The 17,805-nt window shown below is 49.0% G+C and overlaps 1 protein-coding gene across 1 annotated transcript in view; it reads left to right on the top strand.

The window, feature by feature from the left end:
* The window catches only part of LOC142501010 (inhibitor of nuclear factor kappa-B kinase subunit alpha-like), a 36,805-nt gene that overhangs the window by 10,673 nt on the left and 8,327 nt on the right, over positions 1–17,805 (top strand). The window contains exons 4-6 of the mRNA XM_075610250.1: positions 12,811–12,967; positions 14,989–15,050; positions 17,163–17,272. Of these exons, the coding sequence (XP_075466365.1) occupies positions 12,811–12,967; positions 14,989–15,050; positions 17,163–17,272 (329 nt within the window). The remainder of the gene's footprint in view (positions 1–12,810; positions 12,968–14,988; positions 15,051–17,162; positions 17,273–17,805) is intronic.

Below are 17,805 nucleotides of genomic sequence, written 5' to 3'. Positions count from 1 at the left end.
CAACAGGTCAGGTTTTCAGGATCTCCCTGCTTCAGCACAGGTGGCTCAGTCTGACTGCATGGCCTGTGCTGAAGCAGAGATATCCTGTAAACCTGACCTATTGGTGGCCCTTAAGGACTGGCGTTGCGCACCACTGATGTAGGCCGCACTGATCACTTTATTACCTTATACAGGAAATGTAGCTTCCACGAACAAACGTAATTAACTTGCATATGAGATCTTCTTTCCACCATTAATCTTATTACACGCCCGAGGCCTTAACACGTTCCTGTAACATTATTACACGCCCCGAGGCCTTATTAACACGTTCCTGTAACATTATTACACGCCCTGAGGCCTTATTAACACGTTCCTGTAACATTATTACACGCCCCGAGGGCTTATTAACACGTTCCTGTAACATTATTACACGCCCGAGGCCTTATTAACACGTTCCAGTAACATTAATACACGCCCGAGGCCTTATTAACACGTTCCTGTAACATTATTACACGCCCGAGGCCTTATTAACACGTTCCTGTAACATTATTACACGCCCGAGGCCTTGTTAACACGTTCCTGTAACATTATTACACGGCCGAGGCCTTATTAACACGTTCCTGTAACATTATTACACGCCCGAGGCCTTATTAACACGTTCCTGTAACATTACACGCCCGAGGCCTTAACACGTTCCTGTAACATTATTACACGCCCGAGGCCTTGTTAACACGTTCCTGTAACATTATTACACGCCCTGAGGCCTTATTAACACGTTCCTGTAACATTATTACACGCCCGAGGCCTTATTAACACGTTCCTGTAACATTATTACACGCCCGAGGCCTTATTAACACGTTCCTGTAACATTATTACACGCCCGAGGCCTTATTAACACGTTCCTGTAACATTATTACACGCCCGAGGCCTTATTAACACGTTCCTGTAACATTATTACACGCCCCAAGGCCTTATTAACACGTTCCTGTAACATTATTACACGCCCGAGGCCTTATTAACACGTTCCTGTAACATTATTACACGCCCGAGGCCTTATTAACACGTTCCTGTAACATTATTACATGCCCGAGGCCTTATTAACACGTTCCTGTAACATTATTACATGCCCCGAGGCCTTATTAACACGTTCCTGTAACATTATTATACGCCCGAGGCCTTATTAACACGTTCCTGTAACATTATTACACGCCCGAGACCTTATTAACACGTTCCTGTAACATTATTACACACCCGAGGCCTTATTAACACGTTCCTGTAACATTATTACACGCCCGAGGCCTTATTAACACGTTCCTGTAACATTATTACATGCCCCGAGACCTTATTAACACGTTCCTGTAACATTATTACACGCCCGAGGCCTTATTAACACGTTCCTGTAACATTATTACACGCCCCAAGGCCTTATTAACACGTTCCTGTAACATTATTACACGCCCAAAGCCTTATTAACACGTTCCTGTAACATTATTACACACCCGAGGCCTTATTAACACGTTCCTGTAACATTATTACACGCCCGAGGCCTTATTAACACGTTCCTGTAACATTATTACACGCCCTGAGGCCTTATTAACATGTTCCTGTAACATTATTACACGGCCGAGGCCTTATTAACACGTTCCTGTAACATTATTACACGCCCCGAGGCCTTATTAACACGTTCCTGTAACATTATTACACGCCCGAGGCCTTATTAACACGTTCCTGTAACATTATTACACGCCCCGAGGCCTTATTAACACGTTCCTGTAACATTATTACACGCCCGAGGCCTTATTAACACGTTCCTGTAACATTATTACACGCCCGAGGCCTTATTAACACGTTCCTGTAACATTATTACACGCCCGATGCCTTATTAACACGTTCCTGTAACATTATTACACGCCCCGAGGCCTTATTAACACGTTCCTGTAACATTATTACACGCCCTGAGGCCTTATTAACACGTTCCTGTAACATTATTACACGCCCCGAGGCCATATTAACACGTTCCTGTAACATTATTACACGCCCGAGGCCTTATTAACACGTTCCTGTAACATTATTACACGCCCGAGGCCTTATTAACACGTTCCTGTAACATTATTACACGCCCCGAGGCCTTATTAACACGTTCCTGTAACATTATTACACGCCCCGAGGCCTTATTAACACGTTCCTGTAACATTATTACACGCCCGAGGCCTTATTAACACGTTCCTGTAACATTATTACACGCCCGAGGCCTTATTAACACGTTCCTGTAACATTATTACACGCCCCGAGGCCTTATTAACACGTTCCTGTAACATTATTACACGCCCCGAGGCCTTATTAACACGTTCCTGTAACATTATTACACGGCCGAGGCCTTATTAACACGTTCCTGTAACATTATTACACGCCCGAGGCCTTATTAACACGTTCCAGTAACATTAATACACGCCCGAGGCCTTATTAACACGTTCCTGTAACATTATTACACGCCCGAGGCCTTATTAACACGTTCCTGTAACATTATTACACGCCCGAGGCCTTGTTAACACGTTCCTGTAACATTATTACACGGCCGAGGCCTTATTAACACGTTCCTGTAACATTATTACACGCCCGAGGCCTTATTAACACGTTCCTGTAACATTACACGCCCGAGGCCTTAACACGTTCCTGTAACATTATTACACGCCCGAGGCCTTGTTAACACGTTCCTGTAACATTATTACACGCCCTGAGGCCTTATTAACACGTTCCTGTAACATTATTACACGCCCGAGGCCTTATTAACACGTTCCTGTAACATTATTACACGCCCGAGGCCTTATTAACACGTTCCTGTAACATTATTACACGCCCGAGGCCTTATTAACACGTTCCTGTAACATTATTACACGCCCGAGGCCTTATTAACACGTTCCTGTAACATTATTACACGCCCCAAGGCCTTATTAACACGTTCCTGTAACATTATTACACGCCCGAGGCCTTATTAACACGTTCCTGTAACATTATTACACGCCCGAGGCCTTATTAACACGTTCCTGTAACATTATTACATGCCCGAGGCCTTATTAACACGTTCCTGTAACATTATTACATGCCCCGAGGCCTTATTAACACGTTCCTGTAACATTATTATACGCCCGAGGCCTTATTAACACGTTCCTGTAACATTATTACACGCCCGAGACCTTATTAACACGTTCCTGTAACATTATTACACACCCGAGGCCTTATTAACACGTTCCTGTAACATTATTACACGCCCGAGGCCTTATTAACACGTTCCTGTAACATTATTACATGCCCCGAGACCTTATTAACACGTTCCTGTAACATTATTACACGCCCGAGGCCTTATTAACACGTTCCTGTAACATTATTACACGCCCCAAGGCCTTATTAACACGTTCCTGTAACATTATTACACGCCCAAAGCCTTATTAACACGTTCCTGTAACATTATTACACACCCGAGGCCTTATTAACACGTTCCTGTAACATTATTACACGCCCGAGGCCTTATTAACACGTTCCTGTAACATTATTACACGCCCTGAGGCCTTATTAACATGTTCCTGTAACATTATTACACGCCCCGAGGCCATATTAACACGTTCCTGTAACATTATTACACGCCCGAGGCCTTATTAACACGTTCCTGTAACATTATTACACGCCCGAGGCCTTATTAACACGTTCCTGTAACATTATTACACGCCCCGAGGCCTTATTAACACGTTCCTGTAACATTATTACACGCCCCGAGGCCTTATTAACACGTTCCTGTAACATTATTACACGCCCGAGGCCTTATTAACACGTTCCTGTAACATTATTACACGCCCGAGGCCTTATTAACACGTTCCTGTAACATTATTACACGCCCCGAGGCCTTATTAACACGTTCCTGTAACATTATTACACGCCCCGAGGCCTTATTAACACGTTCCTGTAACATTATTACACGCCCGAGGCCTTATTAACACGTTCCTGTAACATTATTACATGCCCCGAGACCTTATTAACACGTTCCTGTAACATTATTACACGCCCGAGGCCTTATTAACACGTTCCTGTAACATTATTACACGCCCCGAGGCCTTATTAACACGTTCCTGTAACATTATTACACGCCCGAGGCCTTATTAACACGTTCCTGTAACATTATTACACGCCCGAGGCCTTATTAACACGTTCCTGTAACATTATTACACGCCCGAGGGCTTATTAACACGTTCCTGTAACATTATTACACGCCCGAGGCCTTATTAACACGTTCCTGTAACATTATTACACGCCCGAGACCTTATTAACACGTTCCTGTAACATTATTACACGCCCGAGGCCTTATTAACACGTTCCTGTAACATTATTACACGCCCTGAGGCCTTATTAACACGTTCCTGTAACATTATTACACGCCCGATGCCTTATTAACACGTTCCTGTAACATTATTACACGCCCGATGCCTTATTAACACGTTCCTGTAACATTATTACACGCCCTGAGGCCTTATTAACACGTTCCTGTAACATTATTACACGCCCGAGGCCTTATTAACACGTTCCTGTAACATTATTACACGCCCGAGACCTTATTAATACGTTCCTGTAACATTATTACATGCCCGAGGCCTTATTAACACGTTCCTGTAACATTATTACACGCCCAAGGCCTTATTAACACGTTCCTGTAACATTATTACACGCCCTGAGGCCTTATTAACACGTTCCTGTAACATTATTACACGCCCGAGGGCTTATTAACACGTTCCTGTAACATTATTACACGCCCGAGGGCTTATTAACACGTTCCTGTAACATTATTACACGCCCGAGACCTTATTAACACGTTCCTGTAACATTATTACACGCCCCGAGGCCTTATTAACACGTTCCTGTAACATTATTACACGCCCCGAGGCCTTAACACGTTCCTGTAACATTATTACACGCCCGAGGCCTTAACACGTTCCTGAAACATTATTACACGCCCGAGGCCTTATTAACACGTTCCTGTAACATTATTACACGCCCTGAGGCCTTATTAACACGTTCCTGTAACATTATTACACGCCCGAGGCCTTATTAACACGTTCCTGTAACATTATTACACACCCCGAGGCCTTATTAACACGTTCCTGTAACATTATTACACGCCCCGAGGCCTTATTAACACGTTCCTGTAACATTATTACACACCCCGAGGCCTTATTAACACGTTTCTGTAACATTGATCTTATTACACGCCCGAGGCCTTATTAACACGTTCCTGTAACATTATTACACGCCCCGAGGCCTTATTAACACGTTCCTGTAACATTATTACACGCCCGAGACCTTATTAACACGTTCCTGTAACATTATTACACGCCCGAGGCCTTATTAACACGTTCCTGTAATATTATTACACGCCCGAGGCCTTATTAACACGTTCCTGTAACATTATTACACGCCCGAGGCCTTATTAACACGTTCCTGTAACATTATTACACGCCCGAGGCCTTATTAACACGTTCATGTAACATTATTACACGCCCGAGGCCTTATTAACACGTTCCTGTAACATTATTACACGCCCTGAGGCCTTATTAACACGTTCCTGTAACATTATTACACACCCCGAGGCCTTATTAACACGTTCCTGTAACATTGATCTTATTACACGCCCCGAGGCCTTATTAACACGTTCCTGTAACATTATTACATGCCCGAGGCCTTATTAACACGTTCCTGTAACATTATTACACGCCCCGAGGCCTTATTAACACGTTCCTTTAACATTATTACACGCCCTGAGGCCTTAACACGTTCCTGTAACATTATTACACGCCCGAGGCCTTATTAACACGTTCCTGTAACATTATTACACGCCCCGAGGCCTTATTAACACGTTCCTGTAACATTATTACACGCCCCGAGGCCTTATTAACACGTTCCTGTAACATTATTACACGCCCGAGGCCTTATTAACACGTTCCTGTAACATTATTACACGCCCCGAGGCCTTATTAACACGTTCCTGTAACATTATTACACGCCCGAGGGCTTATTAACACGTTCCTGTAACATTATTACACGCTCGAGGCCTTATTAACACGTTCCTGTAACATTATTACACGCCCTGAGGCCTTATTAACACGTTCCTGTAACATTATTACACGCCCGAGGCCTTATTAACACGTTCCTGTAACATTATTACACGCCCTGAGGCCTTATTAACACGTTCCTGTAACATTATTACACGCCCGAGGCCTTATTAATACGTTCCTGTAACATTATTACACGCCCGAGGCCTTATTAACACGTTCCTGTAACATTATTACACGCCCTGAGGTCTTTTTAACACGTTCCTGTAACATTATTACACGCCCGAGGCCTTATTAACACGTTCCTGTAACATTATTACACGCCCGAGGCCTTATTAACACGTTCCTGTAACATTATTACACGCCCGAGGCCTTATTAACACGTTCCTGTAACATTATTACACGCCCGAGGCCTTATTAACACGTTCCTGTAACATTATTACACGCCCGAGGCCTTATTAACACGTTCCTGTAACATTATTACACGCCCTGAGGCCTTATTAACACGTTCCTGTAACATTATTACACGCCCCGAGGCCTTATTAACACGTTCCTGTAACATTGATCTTATTACACGCCCCGAGGCCTTATTAACACGTTCCTGTAACATTATTACATGCCCGAGGCCTTATTAACACGTTCCTGTAACATTATTACACGCCCCGAGGCCTTATTAACACGTTCCTTTAACATTATTACACGCCCTGAGGCCTTAACACGTTCCTGTAACATTATTACACGCCCGAGGCCTTATTAACACGTTCCTGTAACATTATTACACGCCCCGAGGCCTTATTAACACGTTCCTGTAACATTATTACACGCCCCGAGGCCTTATTAACACGTTCCTGTAACATTATTACACGCCCGAGGCCTTATTAACACGTTCCTGTAACATTATTACACGCCCCGAGGCCTTATTAACACGTTCCTGTAACATTATTACACGCCCGAGGGCTTATTAACACGTTCCTGTAACATTATTACACGCTCGAGGCCTTATTAACACGTTCCTGTAACATTATTACACGCCCTGAGGCCTTATTAACACGTTCCTGTAACATTATTACACGCCCGAGGCCTTATTAACACGTTCCTGTAACATTATTACACGCCCTGAGGCCTTATTAACACGTTCCTGTAACATTATTACACGCCCGAGGCCTTATTAATACGTTCCTGTAACATTATTACACGCCCGAGGCCTTATTAACACGTTCCTGTAACATTATTACACGCCCTGAGGTCTTATTAACACGTTCCTGTAACATTATTACACGCCCGAGGCCTTATTAACACGTTCCTGTAACATTATTACACGCCCGAGGCCTTATTAACACGTTCCTGTAACATTATTACACGCCCGAGGCCTTATTAACACGTTCCTGTAACATTATTACACGCCCGAGGCCTTATTAACACGTTCCTGTAACATTATTACACGCCCGAGGCCTTATTAACACGTTCCTGTAACATTATTACACGCCCTGAGGCCTTATTAACACGTTCCTGTAACATTATTACACGCCCCGAGGCCTTATTAACACGTTCCTGTAACATTGATCTTATTACACGCCCCGAGGCCTTATTAACACGTTCCTGTAACATTATTACATGCCCGAGGCCTTATTAACACGTTCCTGTAACATTATTACACGCCCCGAGGCCCTATTAACACGTTCCTGTAACATTATTACACGCCCCGAGGCCTTATTAACACGTTCCTTTAACATTATTACACGCCCTGAGGCCTTATTAACACGTTCCTGTAACATTATTACACGCCCGAGGCCTTATTAACACGTTCCTGTAACATTATTACATGCCCGAGGCCTTATTAACACGTTCCTGTAACATTATTACACGCCCCGAGGCCCTATTAACACGTTCCTGTAACATTATTACACGCCCCGAGGCCTTATTAACACGTTCCTTTAACATTATTACACGCCCTGAGGCCTTATTAACACGTTCCTGTAACATTATTACACGCCCGAGGCCTTATTAACACGTTCCTGTAACATTATTACATGCCCGAGGCCTTATTAACACGTTCCTGTAACATTATTACACGCCCCGAGGCCTTATTAACACGTTCCTTTAACATTATTACACGCCCTGAGGCCTTAACACGTTCCTGTAACATTATTACACGCCCGAGGCCTTATTAACACGTTCCTGTAACATTATTACACGCCCCGAGGCCTTATTAACACGTTCCTGTAACATTATTACACGCCCCGAGGCCTTATTAACACGTTCCTGTAACATTATTACACGCCCGAGGCCTTATTAACACGTTCCTGTAACATTATTACACGCCCCGAGGCCTTATTAACACGTTCCTGTAACATTATTACACGCCCGAGGGCTTATTAACACGTTCCTGTAACATTATTACACGCTCGAGGCCTTATTAACACGTTCCTGTAACATTATTACACGCCCTGAGGCCTTATTAACACGTTCCTGTAACATTATTACACGCCCGAGGCCTTATTAACACGTTCCTGTAACATTATTACACGCCCTGAGGCCTTATTAACACGTTCCTGTAACATTATTACACGCCCGAGGCCTTATTAATACGTTCCTGTAACATTATTACACGCCCGAGGCCTTATTAACACGTTCCTGTAACATTATTACACGCCCTGAGGTCTTTTTAACACGTTCCTGTAACATTATTACACGCCCGAGGCCTTATTAACACGTTCCTGTAACATTATTACACGCCCGAGGCCTTATTAACACGTTCCTGTAACATTATTACACGCCCGAGGCCTTATTAACACGTTCCTGTAACATTATTACACGCCCGAGGCCTTATTAACACGTTCCTGTAACATTATTACACGCCCGAGGCCTTATTAACACGTTCCTGTAACATTATTACACGCCCTGAGGCCTTATTAACACGTTCCTGTAACATTATTACACGCCCCGAGGCCTTATTAACACGTTCCTGTAACATTGATCTTATTACACGCCCCGAGGCCTTATTAACACGTTCCTGTAACATTATTACATGCCCGAGGCCTTATTAACACGTTCCTGTAACATTATTACACGCCCGAGGCCTTATTAACACGTTCCTGTAACATTATTACACGCCCGAGGCCTTATTAACACGTTCCTGTAACATTATTACACGCCCTGAGGCCTTATTAACACGTTCCTGTAACATTATTACACGCCCGAGGCCTTATTAACACGTTCCTGTAACATTATTACACGCCCGAGGCCTTATTAACACGTTCCTGTAACATTATTACACGCCCGAGGCCTTATTAACACGTTCCTGTAACATTATTACACGCCCGAGGCCTTATTAACACGTTCCTGTAACATTATTACACGCCCTGAGGCCTTATTAACACGTTCCTGTAACATTATTACACGCCCTGAGGCCTTATTAACACGTTCCTGTAACATTATTACACGCCCGAGGCCTTATTAACACGTTCCTGTAACATTATTACACGCCTCGAGGCCTTATTAACACGTTCCTGTAACATTATTACACGCCCGAGGCCTTATTAACACGTTCCTGTAACATTATTACACGCCTTGAGGCCTTATTAACATGTTCCTGTAACACTGATCTTATTACACGCCCGAGGCCTTATTAACACGTTCCTGTAACATTATTACACGCCCGAAACCTTATTAACACGTTCCTGTAACATTAAAACACGCACGAGGGCTTATTAACACGTTCCTGTAACATTATTACACGCCAGAAACCTTATTAACACGTTCCTGTAACATTATTACACGCCCGAGGGCTTATTAACACGTTCCTGTAACATTATTACACGCCCGAGACCTTATTAATACGTTCCTGTAACATTATTACACGCTCGAGGCCTTATTAACACGTTCCTGTAACATTATTACACGCTCGAGGCCTTATTAACACGTTCCTGTAACATTATTACACGCCCGAGGCCTTATTAACACATTCCTGTAACATTATTACACGCCCTGAGGCCTTATTAACACGTTCCTGTAACATTATTACACACCCGAGGCCTTATTAACATGTTCCTGTAACATTATTACACGCCCGAGGCCTTATTAACACGTTCCTGTAACATTATTACACGCCCGAGGCCTTATTAACACGTTCCTGTAACATTATTACACACCCCGAGGTCTTATTAACACGTTCCTGTAACATTATTACACACCCGAGGCCTTAACACGTTCCTGTAACATTATTACATGCCCGAGGCCTTATTAACACGTTCCTGTAACATTATTACACGCCCCGAGGCCTTATTAACACGTTCCTGTAACATTATTACACGCCCGAGGCCTTATTAACACGTTCCTGTAACATTATTACACGCCCGAGGCCTTATTAACACGTTCCTGTAACATTATTACACGCCCGAGGCCTTATTAACACGTTCCTGTAACATTATTACACGCCCGAGGCCTTATTAACACGTTCCTGTAACATTATTACACGCCCGAGGCCTTATTAACACGTTCCTGTAACATTATTACACGCCCGAGGCCTTATTAACACGTTCCTGTAACATTATTACACGCCCTGAGGCCTTATTAACACGTTCCTGTAACATTATTACACGCCCGAAGCCTTATTAACACGTTCCTGTAACATTATTACACGCCCGAAGCCTTATTAACACGTTCCTGTAACATTATTACACACCCCGAGGCCTTATTAACACGTTCCTGTAACATTATTACACGCCCGAGGCCTTATTAACACGTTCCTGTAACATTATTACACGCCCGAGGCCTTATTAACACGTTCCTGTAACATTATTACACGCCCCGAGGCCTTATTAACACGTTCCTGTAACATTATTACACGCCCCGAGGCCTTATTAACACGTTCCTGTAACATTATTACACGCCCGAGGCCTTATTAACACGTTCCTGTAACATTATTACACGCCCGAGGCCTTATTAACACGTTCCTGTAACATTATTACACGCCCGAGGCCTTATTAACACGTTCCTGTAACATTATTACACGCCCGAGGCCTTATTAACACGTTCCTGTAACATTATTACACGCCCGAGGCCTTATTAACACGTTCCTGTAACATTATTACACGCCCGAGGCCTTATTAACACGTTCCTGTAACATTATTACACGCCCGAGGCCTTATTAACACGTTCCTGTAACATTATTACACGCCCTGAGGCCTTATTAACACGTTCCTGTAACATTATTACACGCCCCGAGGCCTTATTAACACGTTCCTGTAAAATTATTACACGCCCGAGGCCTTATTAACACGTTCCTGTAACATTATTACACGCCCGAGGCCTTATTAACACGTTCCTGTAACATTATTACACGCCCGAGGCCTTATTAACACGTTCCTGTAACATTATTACACGCCCTGAGGCCTTATTAACACGTTCCTGTAACATTATTACACGCCCTGAGGCCTTAACACGTTCCTGTAACATTATTACACGCCCGAGGCCTTATTAACACGTTCCTGTAACATTATTACACGCCCCAAGGCCTTATTAACACGTTCCTGTAACATTATTACACGCCCGAGGGCTTATTAACACGTTCCTGTAACATTATTACACACCCCGAGGCCTTATTAACACGTTCCTGTAACATTATTACACACCCCGAGGCCTTATTAACACGTTCCTGTAACATTACACGCCTGAGGCCTTATTAACACGTTCCTGTAACATTATTACACGCCCGAGGCCTTATTAACACGTTCCTGTAACATTATTACACGCCCGAGGCCTTATTAACACGTTCCTGTAACATTATTACACGCCCTGAGGCCTTATTAACACGTTCCTGTAACATTATTACACGCCCGAGGCCTTATTAACACGTTCCTGTAACATTATTACACGCCCGAGACCTTATTAACACGTTCCTGTAACATTATTACACGCCCCGAGGCCTTATTAACACGTTCCTGTAACATTATTACACACCCCGAGGCCTTATTAACACGTTCCTGTAACATTATTACACGCCCCGAGGCCTTAACACGTTCCTGTAACATTATTACATGCCCGAGGCCTTATTAACACGTTCCTGTAACATTATTACATACCCGAGGCCTTATTAACACGTTCCTGTAACATTATTACACGCCCCGAGGCCTTATTAACACGTTCCTGTAACATTATTACACGCCCGAGGCCTTATTAACACGTTCCTGTAACATTATTACACGCCCGAGGCCTTATTAACACGTTCCTGTAACATTATTACACGCTCGAGGCCTTATTAACACGTTCCTGTAACATTATTACATACCCGAGGCCTTATTAACACGTTCCTGTAACATTATTACACGCCCCGAGGCCTTCTTAACACGTTCCTGTAACATTATTACACGCCCCGAGGCCTTATTAACACGTTCCTGTAACATTATTACACGCCCGAGGCCTTATTAACACGTTCCTGTAACATTATTACACGCCCCAGGCCTTATTAACACGTTCCTGTAACATTATTACACGCCCCGAGGCCTTATTAACATGTTCCTGTAACATTATTACACGCCCCGAGGCCTTATTAACACATTCCTGTAACATTATTACACGCCCGAGGGCTTATTAACACGTTCCTGTAACATTATTACACGCCCGAGGGCTTATTAACACGTTCCTGTAACATTATTACACGCCCGAGGCCTTATTAACATGTTCCTGTAACATTATTACACGCCCCGAGTGCCTTATTAACACGTTCCTGTAACACCTCAGGCTGAGCCTTCTACGCTACAACACCAACCTCACCAAGATGAAGAACACGATGGTGTCGGCGTCTCAGCAGCTGCAGGCCAAGCTGGAGTTCTTCCAGCAGAGTATCCAGATAGATCTGGACCGATACAGTGACCAGATGGCTTACGGAATCTGTGAGTGATCAGCGTGCAGCCTGGAGGGGGGGAGAGAGAGCAGCGAGCAACGTAGAGGGGGGGGAGAGCCGCATGCAGCCTGGAGGGGGGGGGGGGGGAGAGAGCAGCGGGCAGCCTGGAGGGGTGGGAGAGAGAGCAGCGGGCAACTTAAAGGGGGTTGAGAGCGCAACGGGGAGGGGGGGGGAGAGAGAGAGAGCGTGCAGCTTGGAGCGGGGGGAGAGAGCAGCGGGCAACTTGGAGGAGGGAAGAGAGAGAGCAGCGGGCAACTTGAAGGGGGGGAGAGAGAGCGCAGCGAGCAACGTGGAGGGGGGGAGAGAGCAGCGGGCAACTTGGAGGGGGGGAGAGAGAGAGAGCAGCGGGCAGCCTGGAGGTTTGGGGGGAGCAGCGGGCACTCTGGGGGGGGGGGTGGTGGGGGAGAGCAGCGTGCAGTCTGGAGGGGGGGGGGGAAGAGAGCAGCGTGCAGCCTGGTGGGGAGGAAGAGAGAGCAGCAAGCAGCCTGGAGGGGGGCGGGGAGAGCAGCGGGCAACTTGGAGGGAGGGGGGGAGAGCGCAGCGAGCAACGTGGAGGGGGGGGGGGGAGAGAGAGAGCAGCGGGCAACTTGGAGGGGATGAGAGAGCAGTGGGCAACGTGGAGGGGTGGGAGAGCAGTGTGCAGCCTGGAGGGGGGATGAGAGAGCAGCGGGCAACGTGGAGGGGTGGGAGAGCAGTGTGCAGCCTGGAGGGGGGGGGGGGAGAGAGAGCAGCGGGCAACTTGGAGGGGGGGAGAGAGAGCGCAACGTGGAGGGGGGGGGGAGAGAGAGCAGCGGGCAGCCTGGAGGGGGGGGAGAGAGCAGAGGGCAACTTGGAGGAGGGGAGAGAGAGAGCAGCGGGCAGCCTGGAGGGGAGGAAGAGAGAGCAGCGAGCAGCCTGGAGGGGGGTAGAGAGCAGCGGGCAACTTGGAGGGGGGGAGAGAGAGAGAGCAGCGGGCAGCCTGGAGGTTTGGGGGGAGCAGCGGGCACTCTGGGGGGGGGGGGGGGTGGTGGGGGAGAGCAGCGTGCAGTCTGGAGGGGGGGGGGGGAAGAGAGCAGCGTGCAGCCTGGTAGGGAGGAAGAGAGAGCAGCAAGCAGCCTGGAGGGGGGCGGGGAGAGCAGCGGGCAACTTGGAGGGAGGGGGGGAGAGCGCAGCGAGCAACGTGGAGGGGGGGGAGAGAGAGAGCAGCGGGCAACTTGGAGGGGATGAGAGAGCAGTGGGCAACGTGGAGGGGTGGGAGAGCAGTGTGCAGCCTGGAGGGGGGATGAGAGAGCAGCGGGCAACGTGGAGGGGTGGGAGAGCAGTGTGCAGCCTGGAGGGGGGGGGGGGAGAGAGAGCAGCGGGCAACTTGGAGGGGGGGAGAGAGAGCGCAACGTGGAGGGGGGGGGGAGAGAGAGCAGCGGGCAGCCTGGAGGGGGGGGAGAGAGCAGAGGGCAACTTGGAGGAGGGGAGAGAGAGAGCAGCGGGCAGCCTGGAGGGGGGGGGGAGAGAGCAGCGGGCAACTAGGAGGGGAGAGAGCAGCGAGCAACGTGGAGGGGGGGGGGAGAGAGCAGTGGGCAGCCTGGAGGGAGGGGGGGAGCAGCGGGCAGCCTGGTGGGGAGGAAGAGAGGGCAGCGAGCAGCCTGGAGAGGGGGGGGGGGGAGAGAGAGCAGCGGGCAGCCTGGAGGGGGGGGGGGAGAGAGAGCAGCGGGCAGCTTGGAGGGGGGTTAGAGAGAGCAGCGTGTAGCCTGGAGGGGGGGGGGGAAGAGAGAGCAGCGTGCTGCCTGGTGGGGAGGAAGAGAGAGCAGCGAGCAGCCTGGAGGGGGGGGGGAGAGAGCAGCGGGCAGCCTGGAGGGGGGGGGGGGGATTAGAGCAGCGGGCAGCCTGGAGGGGCGGGTGGGGGAGAGCGGTGGGCAGCCTGGAGGGGGAGGGAGAGCAGCGGTCAGCCTGGAGGGGGGTGGGGGAGAGCAGCGGGCAGCCTGGAGGGGGGAGAACGTCGCCTCTACCGGCAATTCAAACTATTTTCTTTTCCAGCTTCAGAGAAGATGCTGAGAGCCTGGAAGGAAATGGAAGACAAAGCAGCCAGCTGTGCGCAGGTACCGTTACTAATCCCGTGGCCACGGTCTGTGCGCAGGTACCGTTACTAATCCAGTGGCCACGGGCTGTGCACAGGTACCGTTACTAATCCCGTGGCCACGGTCTGTGCGAAGGTACCGTTACTAATCCCGTGGCCACGGTCTGTGCGCAGGTACCGTTACTAATCCCGTGGCCACGGTCTGTGCGAAGGTACCGTTACTAAACCCGTGGCCACGGTCTGTGCGAAGGTACCGTTACTAATCCCGTGGCCACGGTCTGTGCGCAGGTACCGTTACTAATCCCGTGGCCACGGGCTGTGCACAGGTACCGTTACTAATCCCGTGGCCACGGTCTGTGCGCAGGTACCGTTACTAATCTCGTGGCCACGGTCCGTGCGAAGGTACCGTTACTAATCCCGTGGCCACGGTCTGTGCGCAGGTACCGTTACTAATCCCATGGCCACGGTCTGTGCGCAGGTACCGTTACTAATCCCGTGGCCACGGTCTGTGCGAAGGTACCGTTACTAATCCCGTGGCCACGGTCTGTGCGCAGGTACCGTTACTAATCCCGTGGCCACGGTCCGTGCGAAGGTACCATTACTAATCCCATGGCCACGGTCTGTGCGAAGGTACCGTTATTAATCCCATGGCCACGGTCCGTGCGAAGGTACCATTACTAATCCCATGGCCACGGTCTGTGCGAAGGTACCGTTACTAATCCCGTGGCCACGGTCCGTGCGAAGGTACCATTACTAATCCTGTGGCCATGGTCTGTGCGGAGATACTGTTACTAATCCCGAGGCCACGGGCTGTGCAAAGGTACTGTTACTAAACCCGTGGCCACGGTCTGTGAGAAGGTACTGTTACTAATCCCGTGGCCACGGTCTGTGCAAAGGTACTGTTACTAAACCCGTGGCCACGGTCTGTGCGAAGGTACAGTTACTAATCCCGTGGCCACGGGCTGTGCGGAGATACCGTTACTAATCCCGTGGCCACGGTCTGTGCAAAGGTACTGTTACTAAACCCGTGGCCACGGTCTGTGCGAAGGTACTGTTACTAATCCCGTGGCCACGGTCTGTGCAAAGGTACTGTTACTAAACCCGTGGCCACGGGCTGTGCGGAGATACCGTTACTAATCCCGTGGCCACGGTCTGTGCGAAGGTACTGTTACTAAACCCGTGGCCACGGTCTGTGTGGAGATACTGTTACTAATCCCGTGGCCACGGTCTGTGCGAAGGTACTGTTACTAAACCCGTGGCCACGGTCTGTGTGGAGATACTGTTACTAATCCCGTGGCCACGGTCTGTGCAATGGTACTGTTACTAATCCCGTGGCCACGGTCTGTGCGAAGGTACTGTTACTAAACCCGTGGCCACGGTCTGTGCGAAGGTACTGTTACTAAACCCGTGGCCACGGTCTGTGTGGAGATACTGTTACTAATCCCGTGGCCACGGTCTGTGCGAAGGTACTGTTACTAATCCCGTGGCCACGGTCTGTGCGGAGATACCGGATGCCGAAATCGTTGCAGCATGTGTCTAACATCACTGTATTTCTGTTCTGCAATGTGTGCTGCCGTATACAGAGGGCGTGTACAGGGCGAGGGCGTGTACAGGGCGAGGGCGTGTACAGGCCGAGGGCGTGTACAGGGCGAGGGCGTGTACAGGCCGAGGGCGTGTACAGGGCGAGGGCGTGTACAGGGCGAGGGCGTGTACAGGGCTGAAATGGAATCTGGGATACTGTTGTGGTTCTGAGCCTCTGCACGCACCTCTGCGCGCACTGTACCTGCACGCACCTCTGCACGCACCTCTGCATACTGCACCCCTGCGCGCACTGCTCCCCTGCGCGCACTGCTCCCCTGCGCGCACTGCTCCCCTGCGCGCACTGCTCCCCTGCGCGCACTGCTCCCCTGCGCGCACTGCTCCCCTGCGCGCACTGCTCCCCTGCGCGCACTGCTCCCCTGCGCGCACTGCACCCCTGCGCGCACTGCGCGCACTGCTCCCCTGCGCGCACTGCTCCCCTGCGCGCACTGCTCCCCTGCGCGCACTGCTCCCCTGCGCGCACTGCACCTCTGCTTCTGTGTGGGATCCTAAAGGTTGTATAGGTAACCTGTGCTCCCCTGTCTTCCTATCCCAGGCGGGGAAGGTGGGGTATCTGGATGAGCACATCATGGCGCTTCACACAGAGATCGTGGAGCTGCAGAGGAGCCCGTACGCTCGGAGACAAGGAGACGTCATGGAGCATATGTAAGAGCCGCCGGTGCCCCTTGCACACCCCCTTGTCTCGTTTCTTCCCCCCACCCCCCAATCCCGCACTCTCTTGACCCATACCCCCGGCGCTCTGTCCCATACCCCCGGCGCTCTGTCCCATGCCCCCGGCGCTCTGTCCCATGCCCCCGGCGCTCTGTCCCATACCCCCGGCGCTCTGTCCCATACCCCCGGCGCTCTGTCCCATACCCCCGGCGCTCTGTCCCATACCCCCGGCGCTCTGTCCCATACCCCCGGCGCTCTGTCCCATACCCCATCCTGTACTGCTGAATAGAAATGATCCCTTTACTTAGCCATTACACCGTTTTTCTCAGGTGCTGCATTGAGGGCCCCTATACTTCACATCTACTTAATACATTAAGGGTTTTTCCGGGACGGACACAGGAAGGTTGTGGTCTGAAGCTGGAGGGAGGCTCAGGCAAAATATGAGGAAGTACTTCACTGAAGGGGTGGCTAATCCATGGAACAGCCTCCCAGCAGAGTTGGTAGAGCAATACCAGACATTTCTGAGC

This window comes from Ascaphus truei, chromosome 8 (genome assembly GCF_040206685.1).
Source record: "Ascaphus truei isolate aAscTru1 chromosome 8, aAscTru1.hap1, whole genome shotgun sequence".
Taxonomy (NCBI): domain Eukaryota; kingdom Metazoa; phylum Chordata; class Amphibia; order Anura; family Ascaphidae; genus Ascaphus; species Ascaphus truei.
Note: the sequence above shows the minus strand (reverse complement) of the source record. Positions and strands in the feature narration are given on the sequence as shown.